This window comes from Bubalus kerabau, chromosome 19 (genome assembly GCF_029407905.1).
Source record: "Bubalus kerabau isolate K-KA32 ecotype Philippines breed swamp buffalo chromosome 19, PCC_UOA_SB_1v2, whole genome shotgun sequence".
Classification (NCBI taxonomy): Eukaryota; Metazoa; Chordata; class Mammalia; order Artiodactyla; family Bovidae; genus Bubalus; species Bubalus kerabau.
The window spans coordinates 54497331-54518916 of record NC_073642.1 but is presented as its reverse complement, the minus strand read 5'-3'; the positions used below and the strand labels follow the sequence as shown (position 1 = coordinate 54518916).

General features: G+C 39.8%; 1 protein-coding gene across 20 annotated transcripts in view; it reads left to right on the top strand.

Moving 5' to 3' along the window:
- Positions 1-21586, top strand: part of LOC129633627 (craniofacial development protein 2-like) — a 472452-nt gene that overhangs the window by 226299 nt on the left and 224567 nt on the right. The window contains exons 4-5 of one of the 20 annotated variants that reach the window (XM_055555449.1): positions 9494-9588; positions 10930-11468. The exons of 18 other annotated variants lie outside the window; for them this stretch is intronic. In XM_055555449.1, the coding sequence (XP_055411424.1) occupies positions 9494-9588; positions 10930-10983 (149 nt within the window). In that variant the 3' untranslated portion in view covers positions 10984-11468. Of the gene's footprint in view, positions 1-9493; positions 9589-10825; positions 11469-21586 lie in introns of those variants that run through there. One more of the 20 variants, XM_055555435.1, reaches the window with a different exon arrangement.

Sequence of the window (21586 nt, the reverse complement as noted above, 5' to 3'; positions counted from 1 at the left end):
GTTTTCTCAAGTAGAATTCTGCCTGGGGTCTGACAGGCTTTATTTAAACCCTACTTCTTATATGAGGAGTTTGCACGCAAGCCCTGAGATTTTGAAAGCTAACAACCATGGTATGTGCATGAAATTTTGAGTCTTTTCTACATCTGTTATCTGTTTGAAAATTCTGACCTGAAGGCACAAAGCATTTGAATTACAGACCATATGGAACATCTGGAAATTTCTCATTTCCATTTGGTGGGCCATAACTAAAACCCCATCTCTTTCCTAGTTCATTACTTCACTCACTAATGATTAGTGCTACATCAGGTCTGTTTCAATTCTCCTTTCTGGCTCAGGAGTTCTTTATGCCTTTTATTTCCTGCTGTCTTGAACTCCGCCTCACTCGCTCTCCTCCATCTCATTTACTATAATGATAAGCTACTCTCCACAAATTATTTTAGTTCAATTAAGTATCCAAGAAGCCCAGACACTAACAACACTTTATTCCTCAAGTTAAATTACCACTTGTCTTGAGCATACCTTATTTCAGAGTGTGCTTATGATAGTTTCATCCATAAGACTCATGATTATGTAAGGAACTATGAAAAAATTTGTCAATATATGTGTGTATATTTACTTTCCAATCTGATACAGATCCAACTGCTGTTTTACTCTTTACGTTAAATTTTTCTCTCATTTATTTAAGGATGACAATATGACAGTAAGGATGTGACCTTTAAATAATTTTTATACTTTATATTTTTATAGCATTTTATATTTTTAATTTATTTAAAGATGACACTAAGACAGTAAGGATGTGACCTGTATAGCATTTCATTTTAACTCACTAGTTTTAGGAAGAGGTTCAGAGAGAGAAATATTATTACATATGCAGCAACCAACTTCTTCAAAATCCTCTTTTTATTATTTTGTTCATTACTTTTGTGCTTACTCTCCACTCTTCAGCAAAACTTATCTACTTCCCACCAAGGTTTCATCACATTCACTGATCTTCCTTCCCTTAAATATGTGATATAGTTTTAGAGGATGAGTAATGGCTTTGAAGGTAAGAGCCTCCTTTGGAGGGAACAGGGCAAGAAGGTTGAACAAAACACTTAAAATATATGCACAGAACTATATATAATATATAACTTTGAAAATGAAATTGTATTTTACTTCAGATCAGATCAGTCGCTCAGTCGTGTCCGACTCTTTGTGACCCCATGAATTGCAGCACGCCAGGCCTCCCTGTCCATCACCAACTCCTGGAGTTCACTCAGACTCATGTCCATCAAGTCAGTGATGTCATCCAGCCATCTCATCCTCTGTTGTCCCCTTCTTCTCTTGCCCCCAATCCCTCCCAGCATCAGAGTCTTTTCCAATGAGTCAACTCTTCACATGAGGTGGCCAAAGTACTGGAGTTTCAGCTTTAGCATCATTCCTTCCAAAGAAATCCCAGGGCTGATCTCCTTCAGAATGGACCGGTTGGATCTCCTTGCAGTCCAAGGGACTCTCAAGAGTCTTCTCCAACACCACAGTTCAAAAGCATCAATTCTTCAGTGCTCAGCCCTCTTCACAGTCCAACTCTCACATCCATACATGACCACTGGAAAAACCATAGCCTTGACTAGACAGACCTTTGTTGGCAAAGTAATGTCTCTGCTTTTGAATATGATATCTAGGTTGGTCATAACTTTCCTTCCAAGGAGTAAGCATCTTTTAATTTCATGGCTGCAGTCACCATCTGCAGTGATTTTGGAGCCCAGAAAAATAAATTCTGACACTGTTTCCACTGTTTCCCCATCTATTTCCCATGAAGTGATGGGACCAGATGCCATGATCTTTGTTTTCTGAATGTTGAGCTTTAAGCCAACTTTTTCCCTCTCCAGTTTCACTTTCATCAAGAGGCTTTTTAGTTCTTCTTCACTTTCTGCCGTAAGGGTGGTATCATCTGCATATCTGAGGTTATTGATATCTCTAAAGTACTTTACTTAGAGATAATCTGTGATCTTTTGTTTTGAGTAGCACATATAGAAACACGTTTTATATACTCTATAATGCTGTGTGACTTTAAAAGAAAGGAAAAAACATGTCCTTGATGTTGTAGGAGCTTTAGGGCATGCCAACTGAGTATAGTCTTCTCTCCTCTAAGCACTGAGCCAAGTGAGAACTGGACACAGAAACTAGAATAAAAATATAGGTTTCATGACTGCTAAACATTAAAATCGGAGAAGGCAATGGTACCCCACTCCAGTACTCTTGCCTGGAAAATCCCATGGGTGGAGGAGCCTGGTAGGCTCCAGTCCATGGGGTCGCACAGAGTCAGACAGGACTGAAGCGACTTAGCAACAGCAGCAAACATTAAAATACAGCTCTCCACCACACCCTCCCCGTCCCCCACCATTAGCCTTGGGACTCACATTTGCTGAGAGGTGTGCTTTCCTCACACACATTGGGAAGGAGTAGAGAGCACTACATGATGGCTTATGATGAACGATGTCCCATTCGTGATTTCTGAAGAAGAAGACTTAGCTTCAGGACCAGGGACCAGGGACCAGGCTTGAACACTCAAGGGTGTTTGTGAAGCAGAGCTTTATTAAAGTAGGAAAAGGGACAGATAAAGCTTCCGACATAGACATCGGAAGGAGGATGGACAGTGACCCCCTCGCTAGTGTTAGCAAGGGAGTTATATACTTTTTAAATTGGTTATTACATTAAATCAAAAGAATGTCTCAAGGTTGTAAAGCTCTTACTAGACCCACTCCCACAATTTACATTTTAAGATGACAGGACTAGAACTAAAAATAGAAAGATCTTACTAAACCCACTCCCATAATATACATTTTAAGATAACATTATTAGTCAAAAGGTTTTCAGGAAGGAGAAACTGTCCTCAAGCAGGATACATTGTTGTTATATAATCCTTCAGTCAGTTCAGTCCCTCAGTCCTTTCTGACTCTTTGTGACCCCATGAATCACAGCACGCCAGGCCTCCCTGTCCATCACCAACTCCTGGAGTTCACTCAAACTCATGTCCATCATACAAGCAAAATGGTTGTCTGAGGAGGCCTTACAAATAGCTGAGAAAAAAAAAAAAGAAGCAAAAGGCAAAGGAGCAAAGGAAATGTATACCCATTTGAATGCAGAGTGCCAAAGAATAGCAAGAAGAGATGAGAAAGACTTCCTCAGCGATCAATGAAAAGAAATAGAGGAAAACAATAGAATGGGAAAGACTACAGATCTCTTTAAGAAAATTAGAGATACCAAGGGAACATTTCCTGCAAAGATGGACACAGTAAAGGAAAAAAATGGTAGGACCTAACAGGAGCAGAAGATATTAAGAAAAAGTGCAAAAATATACAGAGGAACTATACAAAAAGATCTTCATGACCCAGATAACCATGATGGTGTGATCACTTACCTAGAGCCAGACATCCTGAAATGCAAAGTCAAATGGGCCTTAGAAAGCGTCACGATGAACAAAGCTAGTGGAGATGATGGAATTCCAGTTGAGCTATTTCAAATCCTAAAAAATGATGCTGTGAAAGTGCTGCACTCAATATGCCAGCAAATTTGGAAAACTCAGCAGTGGCCACAGGACTGGAAAAAGTCAGTTTTCATCCCAATCCCAAAGAAAGGCAATGCCAAAGAATGCTCAAACTACCGCACAATTGTACTCATCTCACACACTAGTAAAGTAATGCTCAAAATTCTCCAAGCCAGGCTTCAGCAGTACATGAACTTCCAGATGTTCAAGTTGGTTTTAGAAAAGGCAGAGGAACCAGAGATCAAATTGCCAACATCTGCTGGATCATGGAAAAAGCAAGAGAGTTCCAGAAAAACATCTACTTTTCCTTTATTGACTACACCAAAGCCTTTGACTGTGTGGATCACAATAAACTGTGGAAAATTCTTCAAGAGATGGGAATACCAGACCACCTGCCTCCTGAGAAATCTGTATGCAGGTCAAGAAGCAACAGTTAGAACTTGACATGGAACAACAGACTGGCTCCAAATTAGGAAATGAGTACATCAAGACTGTATATTGTCACCCTGCTTATTTAACTTATATGCAGAGTACATCATGTAAACTGCCGGGTTGGATGAAGCACAAGCTAGAATCAAGAATGCCAGGAGAAATATCAATAACCTCAGATATACAGGTGACACCACCCTTATGGTAGAAATTGAAGAACTAAAGAGCCTCTTGATGAAAGTGAAAGAGGAGAGTGAAAAGTTGGCTTAAAACTCAACATTCAGAAAACTAAGATCATGGGATCTGGGTCCCATCACTTCATGGCAAATAGATGGGGAAACATTGGAAACAGTGAGAGACTTAATTTTTTTGGAATCCACAATCACTGCAGATGGTGACTGCAGCCATAAAATTAAAAGACGCTTGCTCCTTGGAAGAAAAGCTATGACCAATCTAGACAGCATATTGAAAAGCAGAGACATTACTTTGATAACCAAAGTCCATCTAGTCAAAGCTATTGTTTTTCCAGTATTCATGTATGGATGTGAGATTTGGACTATCAAGAAAGCTGAGCACCAAAGAATTGATGCTTTTGAACTTTGGTGTTGGAGAAACCTCTTGAGAGTCCCTTGGACTGCAAGGAGATCCAACCAGTCCATCCTAAAGGAAATCAGTCCTGAATATTCATTGGAAGGACTAATGCTGAAGCTGACACTCGAACAGTTTGGCCACATGATGCAAAGAACTGACTCATTTGAAAAGACCCTGATGCTGGGAAAGATTGAAGGCAGGAGGAGAAGGGGACACAAAGGATGAAATGGTTGGATGGTATTACTGACTCGATAGACATGAGTTTGAGCATGGTCTGGCAGTTGCTGATGGACAGGGAAGCTTGGTGTGCTGCATTCTATGGGGTCGGAAAGAGTTGGACATGACTGAGCCACTGAACTGAGCTGGCAGAGTTAAAGCTGAGGTGGTATTGTGTAATCATCAGTACCAGGCTTAAAGAAAAAAAAAAATGTTTTATGTGACTAAGACTAAGGAATGTAGAGTTAAAAAAAAAAAAAAGGTGCTTGTCCTTTCCTCCTCCTTGAGAATTACAGACCCCTCTCTCCTCCTCAAGAACCCCAGACCCCTCTCTCCTTCTCAGAGACCCCGGTCTTCTTATCAATACCCAGAAATTGACTCTCAAAAGGAGACCAAATGAATTTAGTTAGTACCTATTCAGTAGGACAGATGGCACTGACTGACAGATGGCAGCCTGTCTCCATTTACCAGCCAAGGCAACCCACCTGCTTCCTCTGGCAGTGGGCACAGGAGAAAGGGCAAAAGCTTCTTCAGTATTTTTAGAAGGTTAATGGCTGTAAAATACTACTTGGTAAGAAAATGGGATGGGGGAAGTACATAGTTCTCCTTACTAATGACATCTCTACTAAGAAGAAATCCATATTGCTTTCATCTTTACTATTTTGTATACAAGTTAAGTTTTTAAGCTTGAAATTTAATTATATGCCCTAGATACTCTTCCTTTTAAGTGTTATGACATAGAATTGTGACTAGTTTGCTGAGTAACCATAGATTTCAAAGTAATAATAATCAGAAAATAGTTTTTAACCTAAGAGTAGTCATCAATCTTGGGGCAGAGATATGACATGATAAGATTAGAGAGTGAGAATTCTTGGGGCAGAGGCATGAATGGAAAATAAAAAAGTAGACAATGGAAAAAAGACCAAGAAAAAGAAAGAAGAAAAGAAAGACAAAAAGTAGTATAGTTTTTTTTTAATTGGCTTTATTTTTTTTAAAGCAGTTTTAGGTTCATAGCAAAATTGAGCAGAAAATACAGAAATGTCCCACATGCTCCCTGCCCCTTATATACGGACAGTCTTCTCTACTGTCCACAACTCACACCAAAGTGGTTCATATAATACAGTCAATGAAACTACATTGTCACATCATAATCACCCAAAGTTTGTAATTTACATTAGGAGTCACTTTTGGGCTTATCCAATTCTATGGGTTTCAGAAAATATATAATGACACGTCCACCATTAGACTGTAGGGGAGCAAAATTTGCCACCTGCAAATGTGTCTGTTTGGCTTGATGATTAATACAAGTTGATTATTTTAAGAAACAGAAGACTCAAAAGTTTTTCTTGTTACGTCCCCCTTAACTGCCTAAAAGAATTGAGATAAAGGACCTGATTCAGAATAGAGCTATCACTAGAGAATATCTGGTAACATATGTGAAGAGGGGAAATTTCAGCAAGGTCTGAAGCTCAGAGTCTACTTTGGATCCCTCTGTCTCTGCAAGGCCTACCAAACATTTGTTAACCAAACACGTGCTTTTCCATCTCCCAAGACTACTACCCCCATACCCTCTTTTGTCTTTAGTTGAAGATGGTGTTTAAGGTGAGAATTTTGGACATTTTGGCAAGTCACTCAGTTTTCTTAGGGTCTCTCCCATGTATTGTTATTGTTGTTTAGTCATTAAGTCTTGTCTGACTCTTTTGTGACCCCAGAGACTGTAGCTAGTCATGCTCCACTGCCCATGGGATTTCCCAGACAAGAATACTGGAGTGGGTTGTTATTTCCTTCTCCAGGGGATCTTCCTGACCTGAGGATTGAACCTGCATCTCCTGCATTGGTAGGCAGATTCTTTACCACTTAGCCACCAGGTATTAAATTTTTTTTTGAGATTTTTCTCTTGTTAATCTCTCTGAGCACCAAAGAATCGATGTTTCCAAACTGTGGTGCTAGAGAAGACTCTTGAGAGTCCCTTGGACATCAAGGAGATCAAACCAGTCAATCTTAAAGGAAATCAGCCCTGAATATTCATTGGAAGGACTGATGCTGAAGCTCCAAAGCTTTGGCCATGTGAAGAGTTGGCTTTGATGTGAAGAGCCAACTCATTGGAAAAGACCCTGAATGCTGAGAAAGATTGAGGGCAGGAGGAGAAGGGGATGACAAAGGATGATATGGTTGGATGGCATCACTGACTCAATGGAAATGAGTTTGAGCACTCTTAGAGATAGTGAAGGACAGGGAAGCCTGGTGTGCTGCAGTCCATGGGGTTGCAAAGTTGGACAGGACTTAGCAGCTAAACAGCAACAACAATCTGTCTCATGTCAATTTAATTCTTAGACCAACCAAAGAACTTAGAATGGTAGAAGAAAATTTCTTCCTCCGCAATAATGTTATACTTAAGGAAGAGTAGAAGGAGGTTAGTAAAAATACAAGTAACATGTACTTCCTGCCCTGAAAGTGTCTTAGTCTAGTAGAGGAAGACAGACATAAACCAAAGATACACATGAGTGATTATGGGAATTACATGAGATGTATTGTTTTTGTTGTTCAGTCACTTAGTCATATCTGACTCTGAGCTACACTAATATAGGCTTGTTTAGGAAATACCTGATTTCAAGTTTCCAAAGCAGAATACTGGGAATCCAGTGTGATATGATCACTCTTACTTAGTAGTTAAGTACACGTCTTCGATTCAGACAGGCTTAGGTTCTGCAGTAATTTATTCATTGTTTTACCTTGGGCAAGTTATCAAGGATACCTTGTTTTATTGCACTTTACTTAAGTGTGCTTTGCAGATACAGTATTTTTTTCAAATTCAAGGCCTGTGCAACCCTGTATTGAATTCCACCAGCTCAGTTTTTCCAACAGCATTTGGAAATGCTCTTCATGTGACATTTTGATAATTCTCAAAATATTACTGACTTCATTATTATTATATTTGCTATGATGATCTGGGATCTGGGATCTTTGATATTAATATTTTAAAACAATTATGACTTGCCAAAGGTTCAGATAATAGTTAGCATTTTTTAGCAATGAAGGGTTTTCAAATTAGGGCTCCCCAGGTGGCTCAGTGGTAAAAAATCCACCTGCCAATGCAGGAGATGCAGGAGAGGTGGGTTCCACCCCTGGGTGGGGAAGATCCTCTGGAAGAGGGCATGGTAACACACTCCAGTATTGTTGCCTGGAAAATCCATGTAAAAAGAGCCTGGTGAGTCACAGTCCCTGGGGTTGCAAAGAGTTGGACACGACTGAGCACAAGCACAACAATAAAGATTTTTTAAGACATAATGCCATCGCACAATTGTGCACTTAATAGACTACAGTATAATGTAAATTCACGTCCATTGAGTCGACATCACTGATTCAGTGGACATGAGTTTGAGCAAGTTCTGGGAGACGGTGAAGGATAGGAAAGCCTAGTGTGCTGCAGTCCATGGGGTCACAAAGAGTTGGACATGACTGAGCGACTGAACAACAAGTAGTGTAAATGTAACTTTTATACATACTAGGGCACCAAAAAAATGTGACTCACTTTATTGTGATATTTGTTTTAATGCAGTGATCTGGACCCAAACCCACAATATCCCCAAGATATGCCTGTGCTTCTTTCACCTTTGTCATTTGGAAAATGAGAATAATAGTAATAGATGCCTTTAAAGATTAATGTGACCAATAAAAATACATATTTGGTATTTAGCATAATACTAACAAATACACAGTGTATACATGTTGAAAATAACTTATAATTGTATTATGTTAATAAATGTCAACCCTAAAGGAAGTCAGTCCTGAATATTCATTGGAAGGACTGATGCTGAAGCTGAAGCTCCAGTACTTTGGCCACCCAATTCAAAGAACTGACTCATTTGAAAAGACCCTGATTAGAAAGACTGAACTGAACTGATTAGAAAGATTGAAGGCAGAAGGAGAAGGGGACAACAGAGGATGAGATGGATGGATGGCATCACTGACTTGATGGACATGAGTTTGAGTAAGCTCTGGGAGTTGGTACTGGATAGGGAAGCCTGGCCTGCTGCAGTCCATGAGGTTGCAAAGAGTCAGACATGACTGAGCAGCTGGACTGAACTGAACTGAACTGAACTGAACATAATGAGAATGATGTTAATGATGAGAATAACATCATAATGAGAGTCATTCATTTCATCAGTGAATGGTAAAACCTAGACAATACATCTTGCTCTAGAACTGTGACCAAATTCATCTCCTGGACCTGTGCTGGGGTCTAGGGGACTAATTTGGGAGGTTCTTTTTCCGCTCAGATTAGCATCACCAATAAAAAACTGTTGCTGAGACTGGAACAGCACAAGTTAATTCACTGGCCAGAGCATGGAGAAGCCTGCTCTGGCTTCTGAACCTAGTTCAAAAATCAATTTCTCAACCTGATTAGGGCTGAGACATCATATATACAGGAAGGTCGAGGTAATTGGGAAGAAATTGAGTGAAGAGAGGAAAGAATATTTATAACTTATCTGAGAACAGGGATATGGTTTGTGGATCCAGTACCGAGGCAACGATCCTTTTCAGTCCTTTTTTGTGCTCCTCTGATTGTTGCCATGGTAACTGTCAATTGTTGTGATGCTGGTAGGTGTGTCACTTAGCATGCTAATGTGTTACAGTGCGTGGATAATGAGGCTCAAGGTCTACTGAAGGTCTGGTCTTCGCCCTCTTGTGCCTAGCCTTCTAATCAGTTCTTGCTTGTTTTTTTTGCAGCTTCCTCCTTCAGAAAAGAACAGTTAATTTCCATTCCAGGGAAGAGCAGCTATATGATTCTGGGGCAACACCTGTTAACAGAAATAGGAGGGCAGGTCAAATATTGAGGGATTTTTTTTTTTCTCTTTTCTCTTCTATTCTTTGGTTTACCTAATCATAAGGAATCAAAATAGTAATATTTATTGCCTTTGCTAGAATATACTAGAACTGGACATGAATATCTTTCTTCCTACTTTCAGATTAAGCTTTCATGTGTAGACTAGAACTTGATCACCTAGTCAGGAATAGAGCATGCTAATTTGCCCACTTTGCCATGGACATTTAAAAACTCATCAACAATTTGAAATGGAGATGTTCCTCCAAAAATTTTTATTTGCTTACTAAAATATTTAAGTAATATAGTTTGAAATGTATTTATTTACTTAGCTATAAATAGTGAAAAAATAAATAGCTATAAAATAGTATAGCATTAAAGTGAGGTGATCAATAATTATCTGCTAAATTTAACAGTAATTCCTTGGCTTTTATTATTGATTCAATTAACTGCTTACTCTGAACCATGAGACAAGTTCCACAGCATATGGCGACAATTTTAATTTACCCTAGCCATTTGTTGTAATTTAATATACATCTATTGATTTTGGCACTTAACTGTTGTAAACACTAATAGTTTTCATCATTTAGGAGTTATAGCACCCTAGTCTGATAGTTAAATCTCAGGGAGGAATGCTTCATTTGGGTGAGAAGCTTTTTATGTCAACATAAAAAGCATCATGACTTACTTTTACTTAAGGCTATTGTAGTTACGATAGATTAGGGAAACAGCATGAGATTATAAAGCACATTGTGTATTCATGTATTCCTCATTTATACTCGTTCAGGAGTAGGAAGTATTATCTGTCATTACAAGTTATTTTAAGACTTTGAGTATGTTATTAGTTTCAAATTTTCCATGATTACATCTTAGATATACAACAGGGAGACTATAATGATACTATTAAATGCACACTCTCTTTTCTAATATCTGTCACTTAATGAAAAGCAAAAGCTTAAATCATTGCACTTAGCCTGAAGTGTAATGAAATGAAGTGTTCTTGCTCAAATAGAAAGAATAATAAAAATCTAGTTAGGCAATTAACATCTTTATTTTTTGCTCTATTCCATACTTTATGACACCCATATCTTTATCTTTGAATAAACTGGTAGGAGAAGCTGGGTCTAGGAAGCTGGTAAACTGTGCTAGATCTCTTCACATATCAAACTGTAGAAGACTTGGATGAAGTTTCATTGCCTGTATTCTACAGTTTGATCTTCTTGTCTACTCGTCCTTAGAGGATTGTCAACAACCCCTTGGAGTGTGTAGTGTTCTGTCCATGTAGAAATGCCAGGTGGATCCAGTTCCTGATGACATCTTCTTATAGTATTTTGTGTGGCAGGCTCCTTGCACAGGACTGGAAGGAGGAATGACTGCTCTGAAGAACATATTCTGAAAGAGTGCAACACAATAGAGAAGACCTGCCTCAGAGACAAGGGAATGAACTCTTTTTAGCCTACATTTGTCTCCATTTGTTAAATGAACAAAATGATTGCCTAACTCAATTTTTATAGATGGCAAATATTTTACTAAAGAAAAAACATGAGAATTAAGATAATCAAATCTAAATAAGTTACATAAAATTAAAAAGCAACCACTTTTGCTTCAATTATCTAGATATCAAGTTTTTTTGTTTGCTTTGCTTAAATTCCTCATATATCTTCTTCATGTTTTTCTTTTATAATGTTGTAGTTTCCTTGTCTTTGTTAGTATATATTCAAAATAACTGGTTTTACTCATTTGTTAAGAAACCTTGAAAATGAATGCATAACTTGAGTAATAAAACTTGAAATTTTAAAACAATTTTAAAAGTATTTAATAATTGTATCTACATATGATTAATTGTGTTATATAGGCTCAATAAAGATTAGGTGAGTAAATAAATATAAATACAAGACATTATAAGATTGATTATTATTCATTTTATGGGCTTCCCTGATAGCTCAATAGGTAAAGAATCTGCCTGTAATGAAGGAGACCCCGGTTGGATTCCTGGGATGGGAAGATCGGCGGAGAAGGGATAGGATACCCACTCCAGTATTCTTGGGCTTCCCTTGTGACTCAAGTAGTAAAGAATTTGCCTGCAACGCAGGAGACTTGGGTTTGATCCCTGGGTTGGGAAGATGCCCTGGAGAAGGGAAAGGCTACCCACTCCAGTATTCTGGCCTGGAGAATTCCATGGACTGTATAGTCCATGGGGTCGCAAAGAGTCGGACATGACTGAATGACTTTCATTTTATTCCTTTCATATTTCTTTTCAATGAGAGCAGACATTTGTGCTGCTTTTGCTTCATTATAATGAACGACTTCTCTCGTTCAATTTTCACCATTTGACTACTTTCAGTTCAGTTCAGTCGCTCAGTCGTGTCCGACTCTTTGTGACCCCATGAATCAGAGTACACCAGGCCTCCCTGTCCATCACCAACTCCCAGAGATCACTCAGACTCATGTCCATTGAGTCGGTGATGCCATCCAGCCATCTTATCCTCTGTCGTCCCCTTCTCCTTCTGCCCCCAATCCCACCCAGCATCAAAGTATTTTCCAATGAGTCAACTCTTCGCATCAGGTGGCCAAAGTATTGGAGTTTCAGCTTTAGCATCAGTCCTTCCAATGAACACCCAGGACTGATCTCCTTTAGGATGGACTGGTTGGATCTCCTTGCAGTCCAAGGGACTCTCAAGAGTCTTATCCAACACCACACTTCAAAAGCATCAATTCTTCAGCACTCAGCTTTCTTCACAGTCCAACTCTTGCATCCATACATGACCACAGGAAAAACCATAGCCTCGACTAGACGGACCTTTGTTGGCAAAGTAATTTCTCTGCTTTTCAATATGATATCTAGGTTGGTCATAATTTTCCATCCAAGGAGTAAGCGTCTTTTAATTTCATGGCTTCAATCACCATTTGCAGTGATCTTGGAACCCCCAAAAATAAAGTCGGATGCTGTTTCCACCATTTCCCCATCTATTTCCCATGAAGTGATGGGACCGGATGCCATGATCTTCATTTTCTGAATGTTGAGCTTTAAGCAACTTTTTCACTCTCCTCTTTCACTTTTATCAAGAGGCTTTTTAGTTCCTCTTCACTTTCTGCCATAAGGGTGGTGTTGTCTGCATATCTGAGGGTATTGATATTTCTCCCGGCAATCTTGATTCCAGCTTGTGCTTCTTCCAGCCCAGTGTTTCTCATGATGCACTCTGCATAGAAGTTAAATAAGCAGGGTGACAATATACAGCCTTGATGTACTCCTTTTCCTATTTGGAACCAGTCTGTTGTTCCATGTCCAGTTCTAACTGTTGCTTCCTGACCTGCATATAGGTTTCTCAAGAGGCAGGTCAGATGTTCTGGTATTCCCATCTCTTACAAAATTTTCCACAGTTTATTGTGATCCACACAGTCAAAGGCTTTGGCATAGTCAATAAAGCAGAAATAGATGTTTTTCTGGAACTCTCTTGCTTTTTCAATGATCCAGCGAATGTTGTCAATTTGATCTCTGGTTCCCTTGCCTTTTCTAAAACCAGCTTGAACATCAGGAACTTCATGGTTCACGTATTGCTGAAGCCTGGCTTGGAGAATTTTGAGCATTACTTTACTAGCATGTGAGATGAGTGCAATTGTGCGGTAGTTTGAGCATTCTTTGGCATTGCCTTTCTTTGGGATTGGAATGAAAACTGACCTTTTCCAGTCCTGTGGCCACTGCTGAGTTTTCCAAATTTGCTGGCATATTGAGTGCAGCACTTTCACAGCATAATCTTTCAGGATTTGAAGTAGCTCAACTGGTTTCCATCACCTCCACTTGCTTTGTTAGTAGTGATGCTTAAGGCCCACTTGACTTCACATTCCAGGATGTCTGGCTCTAGATGAGTGATCACACCATTGTGATTATCTTGGTCGTGAAGATCTTTTTTGTACAGTTCTTCTGTGTATTCTTGCCACCTCTTCTTAATATCTTCTGCTTCTGTTAGGTCCATACCATTTCTGTCCTTTATCAAGCCCATCTTTGCATGAAATGTTCCCTTGGTATCTCTAATTTTCTTGAAGAGATCTCTAGTCTTTCCCATTCTATTGTTTTCCTCTATGTTACTATTAGATCATGCATGACTTCCCTGGTGGCTCAGATGGTAAAGCATCTGCCTACAATGCAGAAGATCCAGGTTCCATCCCTGGGTCAGGAAGATCTCCTGGAGAAGGAAATGGCAACCTACTCTAATATTCTTGCCTGGAAAATCCTTGGTTGGAGGAGCCTGGTAGGTTACAGTCTGTGGGGTCACAAAGAGTCACTTCAGATCACATATATTTATTTTCTTAAAAAATAAACATACTGTGTCTTTAAATTATATTTTAAAATTGTATTGTTTATGAGTCATTTTCTTTTGTAGATGCAGGATATGTTTCTATGAGATGGAAAGGAGAAGCATTTAAAACTTAAATTGTCTTGCTTTGTTTTTACTTTGATAACTGTAGGAAAAAAGCTCAGTCATATTGATTTCTGATCACCTGCCTCAGGAAATGAAAGTGATGTTAAGTCTCTTCTTATTTCCTACTCTCTTCCCTCTTGAGTAATTATGGTTGAGAATCAGTTTTGCTAATGGAAGGCTGCTTAATTTAATAGTGCAGAATATATCTGGGGAGAGCAATTTTGCAATTGTGAAATGTAGAATGGGATCTACTTGTCAGGCTTAGAATGAAAACAATAAAGAGAGCCACCTAATGAAACACATTTTAGGACACGTGGGAGTAAGGATGGACTTCCTTAAATCACTGACTGTTGAGGTATTGCAGGCATAATGAGGGCCAGGCCAGAGCAGAGGCATTGTGGCAACTTTGCTTCTTTATATAGTTTCATGCCCCTTTTCTTTGGGTATGTGTTTCTATGTTTCTTTTCTATTAGATGAAACACATCAAAAGAATTTTCCTGTTGTTGATACTGAAATCCAGAAATAACATCTGGCATATGTCCTTTCAAATTTGCATCTGTTTATTTGTATTATGTTCTTGATACCTAAAAGTAGGATTGATTTACCATAGAAGTTCAACTTTTATTTGAATTTTTTTAATGAATAAAATAAATGAACAAGTGAAAGGGATAGTTGGGGGGGGTTATATTAATAAGGAACCACATGTAGGGAAGGCTTCTTGGAAGAGATAAGACATAAGCAGAGTACAGTAAAGTGAAGAAGAGAGCTGTATTGGTACGGTTTGGATAAGTGTGCTTAGGTAGCAGGAACAGCAAAACTTTGTCTCTGAGCCAAAACCATAGTGTGTGTTTGAGAAACAGTAAGGAGGCAAAGGGGGCAATGGCAAAAATGGCAGAAGGTGTCATGGAGAGCTTGCCAGGACCCGAGTATAAGCAACCCTTGGAGACTTTAGTAAAACCTTTGAGTGTTATTCTGGGTGAAGTGAGAAACCATGAAATGGTTTGTGGCAGAGCAGTGACTTAGTTAAATATATATTTTTAAAGCACCTTCTGGCTGTTGTATGGTGACTGGTGTATGAAATGCAAAAGGGAAGGCTGGGCTGCCAGTTGAAAGTGCAAGTCATGCATGCTCAGTCACTTCAGTTGTGTCCAACTCTGTGCAGCCCCATGGACCATAGCCCACCAGGCTCCTCTGTCCATGGGGTTCTCCAGGCAAGAATACTGGAGTGGATTGTCATTTCCTACTCCAGAGGATCTTCCTGATCTAGGAACTGAACCCGCCTCTCTTATGTCTCCTGCAGGCAGGCAGGTTCTTTACCGCTAGCGCCACCTGGGAAGCTGACATCAAAGAGGATCATGGCTTGGACTATGTCAGGAGCCTGGGAGGAGATGCTATGAAGTATCTTTTGATGTACAAATAATTTGATGACATGTTGTGTGACAGAAAGATAGGAATCAAAAGGGCTACAGGTTTGGGGTCCTGAGTAAAGGGAAGATGGTGGTATCACATACAAAGTTAGGGATCCCCTGAAGGAAGAACAAGTTGTGATTAGAGTTTGTAGTTGAGTTCTGCGGACATGTTTGAATGGATTTATCAAGTTTGGAGAGATTATAAGCAAGTAGCTAGGGTATATGTTCTGGTCCAGTGGAGACTGTGATCGCATGAGAGTCACTAGAGGAAATAGGTATGATCAACAGAAGAACTGATATAGACAGAGGAAAGCTCTAAAGACTTAGGTTTGGGATGGTATAAATTAATACTCCTTGTTTTTGTAATTTTTAAAAGGAGCAGTCAAACTATTAATTTTAAATAATTAAATTTTGTTGTTGTTTCTCATTTACTAAGTCCTGTCTGACTCTCTGACCCCATGGACTGCAGCACACTAGGCTCCCCTGTCCTTCACCATCTCCCAGAGTTTGCTCACTCATGTCCATTCAGCCTGTGATGCCATCCAACCATCTCATCCTCTGTCATCCCCTTCTCCTGCCTTCAGTCTTTTCCAGCTTTGGGGTCTTTTCTAATGAGTTGACTCTCTGTATCAGGAGGCCAAAGTATTGGAGCTTCAGCTTCAGCATCAGTCCTTCCAAAGAATATTCAGTGTTGATTTCCTTTAGAATTGACTGATTTGATCTCATTGCAGTCCAAGGGACTCTCAGGAGTCTTCTCTAACACCACAGTTCAAAAGCATCAATTCTTTGGCGCTCAGCCTTCTTTAAGGCCTAACTCTCACATCCATACATGACTCATGGAAAATCATAGCTTTGACTCTATGGACCTTTGTCTGCAACGTAATGTCTCTGCTTTTTAATATGCTGTTGTATTGCTGTTTATCCTGCCAACTATACCAATTGTCTTGCTGACCCTGTTCACAGCACCAATTGTCTCACTGTTCACATTGTCTGCGCTGTTCACTGAACCCAGGGTAAGCAAGATGCGAGCTAAGAGGCTGGAAAAAGATTCAATGGTTTATTCACTCCTGGCTGGCATGGCAGCCATAACACAGCTTCTTTTCTGGCTGAGGCAGCGGCCAGAGCAGCAGCCATAACAAAACCATAACACAGCCAAGACATAACCATGATGCTGCTCCAGTGGTGAAGTTCATACAGGCGCATCATACAGAGCAGTCTCCATTCCAGCCTGTGCTTCATCTAGCTCGGCATTTCGCATGATGTTTCGGCATATAAGTTAAATAAGTAGGGTGACAGTATATAGCCTTGACGTACTCCTTTCCCAATTTTGAACCAGTTCATTGTTCCATGTCCAGTTCTAACTGCTGCTTCTTGTCCTGCATATAGGTTTCTCAGGAGGCAGATAATGTTGTCTGGTATTTCCATCTCTGTAAGAATATTCTAGTTTGTTGAGATCCACACAGTCAAAGGCTTTAGCCTTGTCAGTGAAGCAGAAATAGATTTTTTGGGGGGATTATCTTGACTTCTCTGTGATCCAACGGATGTTGGCAATTTGATCTCTGGTTCCCCTGCCTGTTCTAAATCCAGCTTGTATATCTGGATATTCTCAGTTCATGTACTGCTGAAGCCTAGCTTGAAGGATTTTGAACATAATCTTGCTAGCATGTGAAATGAGTGCAATTGTATGGTAATTTGAACAGTCTTTGGCATTGCCTTTCTCTGGGATTGAAATAAAAAAATGATCTTTTCCAGTCCTATGGCCTGTATTTATATAAACATATATTCAATTTGTCGGTATTTTTAGTTCTTTCCCTCCCGCTCCCCTCCCCCCCCCAAAAAAAAGGATGCTCTGTACTGCTCTTGAGGAAGTATAAGGTTGATTGCCTTACTACCGGTGTTTTAGTGGGGCCAGAAGGGAAAAGCAGGTAGGAATTTCTTTCCTCTGTATCTTGATTTCCATTTAGCCCCATACTTAGAGTTTGGTATTTTTGTCCACACACACCCATACCTCTTCTTACTGTCTAAATATGGTCTTCTGTCTGAGTTTATATCTTTATCTGTATCTATTTCTGCTGCTGCTGCTGCTTCTGCTAAGCTGCTTCAGTCATGTCCAACTCTGTGCAACCCCATAAATGGCAGCCCACCAGCCTCCCCCATCCCTGGGATTCTCCAGGCAAGAACACTGGAGTGGGTTGCCATTTCCTTCTCCAATGCATGAAAGTGAAAAGTGAAAGTGAAGTCGCTCAGTCATGTCCGACTCTTAGTGACCCCATGGACTACAGCCTACCAGGCTCCTCCATCCGTGGGATTTTCCAGGCAAGAGTACTGGAGTGGGTTGCCATTTCCTTCTCCAATATCTATATCTACAGCCCTATGTTTCCATCCTTTAGTTGTTGTTTAATCACTAAGTCGTGTCCAATTTTTTGCAACCCCATGGACTGTAGACCTCCAGGCTCCTCTGTCCATGGGATTTCCCAGACAAGAATATTAGAGTGGGTTGCTATTTCTTAATCCAGGGGATCTTCCTGAACTAGGGATTGGACCCTGATTTCCTGCCTTGCTGGCAGACTCTTTACCATCTGAGCCACTGGGAATTTCTGTAAATCTGTACTGCTAGGCCTAGGAGTAGAATTTCAGGATCATAGAATATTGCCATATTCAGACTTCGGTAGGTAATCCTAGATTTTTTTCTCAACTGGTTTGATAAATTTATACTTCTGCTAGCATTATGGGAATATTCATGTTGATCCACATCTTCACCACTACTTATTAAGAAGATAAATAGACATGTGATATTTATACAAAATATTAAATAATATTAGTATGAATATATTGAACATATTACATATATTTAATTTTGACAATTAGAAGGGTATGAGATTGAATCTCATTATATAGTTATAATATGCATTTCTCTACATTGTGATAAGGTTGTGAATGTTTTGATACATTTGTTAAGCTTTTGTTTTTTCTTTGTTAAATGTTCATTGTAGCCTTTTGACTTGTTTATTATTTCTTGATTTATAGGCATTTTTATATATTCTAGATACTTGTCTCATCAGTTATATGTACTGTAACATCTTTTTCTAGCATGTGGCTTATCTTTTTATTTATGGAATGATACTTTTTTAAAAATAGATGTGCTTAAATGTAATGCAATTGACTTAAGTAATTTAGTTTTCTTACTTATGCATTTTGGAATCCTACTTCAGTTCAGTTCAGTTCAGTTCAGTCGCTCAGTCATGTCCGACTCTTTGCGACCCCATGAATCGCAGCATGCCAGGCCTCCCTGTCCATCACCAACTCCCGGAGTTCACTCAAACTCATGTCCATTGAGTCGGTGATGCCATCCAGCCATCTCATCCTCTGTTGTCCCCTTCTCCTCCTGCCCCCAATCCCTCCCAGCATCAGGGTCTTTTCCAAAGAGTCAACTCTTTGCCTGAGGTGGCCAAAGTACTGGAGTTTCAGCTTCAGCATCATTCCTTCCAAAGAAATCCCAGGGCTGATCTCCTTCAGAATGGACTGGTTGGATCTCCTTGCAGTCCAAGGGACTCTCAAGAGTCTTCTCCAATACCACAGTTCAAAAGCATCAGTTCTTTGGTGCTTAGCCTTCTTCACAGTCCAACTCTCACATCCGTACATGACCACGGGAAAAACCATAGCCTTGACTAGACGGACCTTTGTTGGCAAAGTAATGTCTCTGCTTTTGAATATGCTATCTAGGTTGGTCATAACTTTCCTTCCAAGGAGTAAGCATCTTTTAATTTCATGGCTGCAGTCACCATCTGCAGTGATGTTTCTCAATATAGAGCAAGATGATTGAAGCTATTCTATATTTTCTTTTAAGTTTTAGTGTTGGCTTCTATATATAAGAGCTTAGGTCATCCAGAATTGATGCTTTTGTATAATGTATAATGCAAGTCAATTGATCAAATCTCAGGTTTCTATATGTATGCAATTGTGTTCTCTCTTCCAGTCCATCTATTTGTCAATATCTACCAATATCACACTGTTATTATTTTTCTGCCTGATTTATCTTCAGGGATAACTTGACTATTCTTGAGATCTTCTTTTTAAGTGTTTGCTTCTTCACACATGGAAATGTGCAGAACTCCTAAATGCACAACTAATAAAAATACCAATGTGCTGCGTGGTGCAGGAGGGCTGAGACGAGCTACTCCACCTTCAAGGTAAGGAGGGGCAGCCATGAGGAGATACCCTCATCCAAGGTAAGGAGCAGAGGTGGCACTTTGCTGGAGCAGCCATGAACAGATACCCCACGTCCAAGGTAAGAGAAACCCAAGGAAGATGGTAGGTGTTGTGAGAGGGCATCAGAGGGCAGACACATTGAAACCATAATCACAAAAAACTAGCCAATCTGATCACACAGACCACAGCCTTGTTTAACTGAATGAAACTAAGCCATGCCATGTGGGGCCACCCAAGAGGGGCGGGTCATGGTGGAGAGGTCTGACAGAATGTGGTCCAGTGGAGAAGGGAATGGTAAACCACTTCAGTATTCTTGCCTTGAGAACCCCATGAACAGTATGAAAAGGCAAAATGATAGGATACTGAAAGGGGAACTCCTAGGGTTGGTAGGTGCCCAATATGCTACATGAGATCAGTGGAGAAATAACTCCAGAAAGAATGAAGGGATGGAGCCAAAGCAAAAACAATACCCAGCTGTGGATGTGACTGGTGATAGAAGCAAGGTCCGATGCTGTACAGAGCAATATTGCATAGAAACCTGGAATGTCAGGTCCATGAATCAAGGCAAATTGGAAGTGGTCAAACAGGAGATGGCAAGAGTGAACATCGGCATTCTAAGAATAAGCGAACTAAATGGACTGGAATGGGTGAATTTAACTCAGATGACCATTGTATCTACTACTGCGGGCAGGAATCCCTCAGAAGAAATGGAGTAGCCATCATGGTCAACAAAAGAGTCTGAAATGCAGTACTTGGATGCAATCTCAAAAATGACAGAATGACCTCTGTTCGTTTCCAAGGCAAACCATTCAATATCATGGTAATCCGAGCCTATGCCCCAACCAGTAATGCTGAAGAAGCTGAAGTTGAACGGTTCTATGAAGACCTACAAGACCTTTTAGAACTAACACCCAAAAAAGATGTCCTTTTCATTATAGAGGACTGGAATGCAAAAGTAGGAAGTCAAGAAACACCTGGAGTAACAGGCAAATTTGGCCTTGGAGTACGGAATGAAGCAGGGCAAAGGCTAATAGAGTTTTGCCAAGAGAAAGCACAGGTCATAGCAAACACTCTCTTTAAACAACACAAGAGAAGACTTTACACATGGACATCACCAGATGGTCAACACTGATCAGATTGATTATAATCTTTGCAGCCAAAGATGGATAAGCTCTATACAGTCAGCAAAAACAAAACAGGGAGCTGACTGTGGCTCAGATCATGAACTCCTTATTACCAAATTCAGACTTAAATTGAAGAAAGTAGGGGAAACCACTAGACCATTCAGGTATGACTTAAATGAAATCCCTTATGATTACAGTGGAAGTGAGAAATAGATTTAAGGGACTAGATCTGGTAGACAGATTACCTGATGAATTATGGACGAAGGTTCGTGACATTGTACAGGAGAAAGGGATCAAGACCATCCCCATGAGAAAAAAAAATGCAAAAAAGCAAAATGGCTGTCTGAGGAGGCCTTAAAAATAGCTGTGAAAAGAGGAGAAGTGAAAAGCAAATGAGAAAAGGAAAGATATAAGCATCTGAATGCAGAGTTCCAAAGAATAGCAAGGAGAGATAAGAAAGCCTTCCTCAGTGATCAATGCAAAGAAATAGAGGAAAACAATAGAATGGGAAAGACTAAGATCTCGTCAAGAAAATTAGAGATACTAAGGGAACATTTCATGCAAAGATGGGCTCGATAAAGGACAGAAATGGTATGGACCTAACAGAAGCAGAAGATATTAAGAAGAGGTGGCAAGAATACACAGAACTATGCAAAAAAAGATCTTCAGGACCCAGATAATCATGATGGTTTGACCACTCACCTAGAGCCAGACATCCTGGAATGTGAGGTCAAGTGGCCTTAGAAAGCATCACAACGAGCAAAGCTAGTGGAGGTGATGGAATTCTAGTTGAACTATTTCAAATCCTGAAAGATGATGCTGTGAAAGTGCTGCAC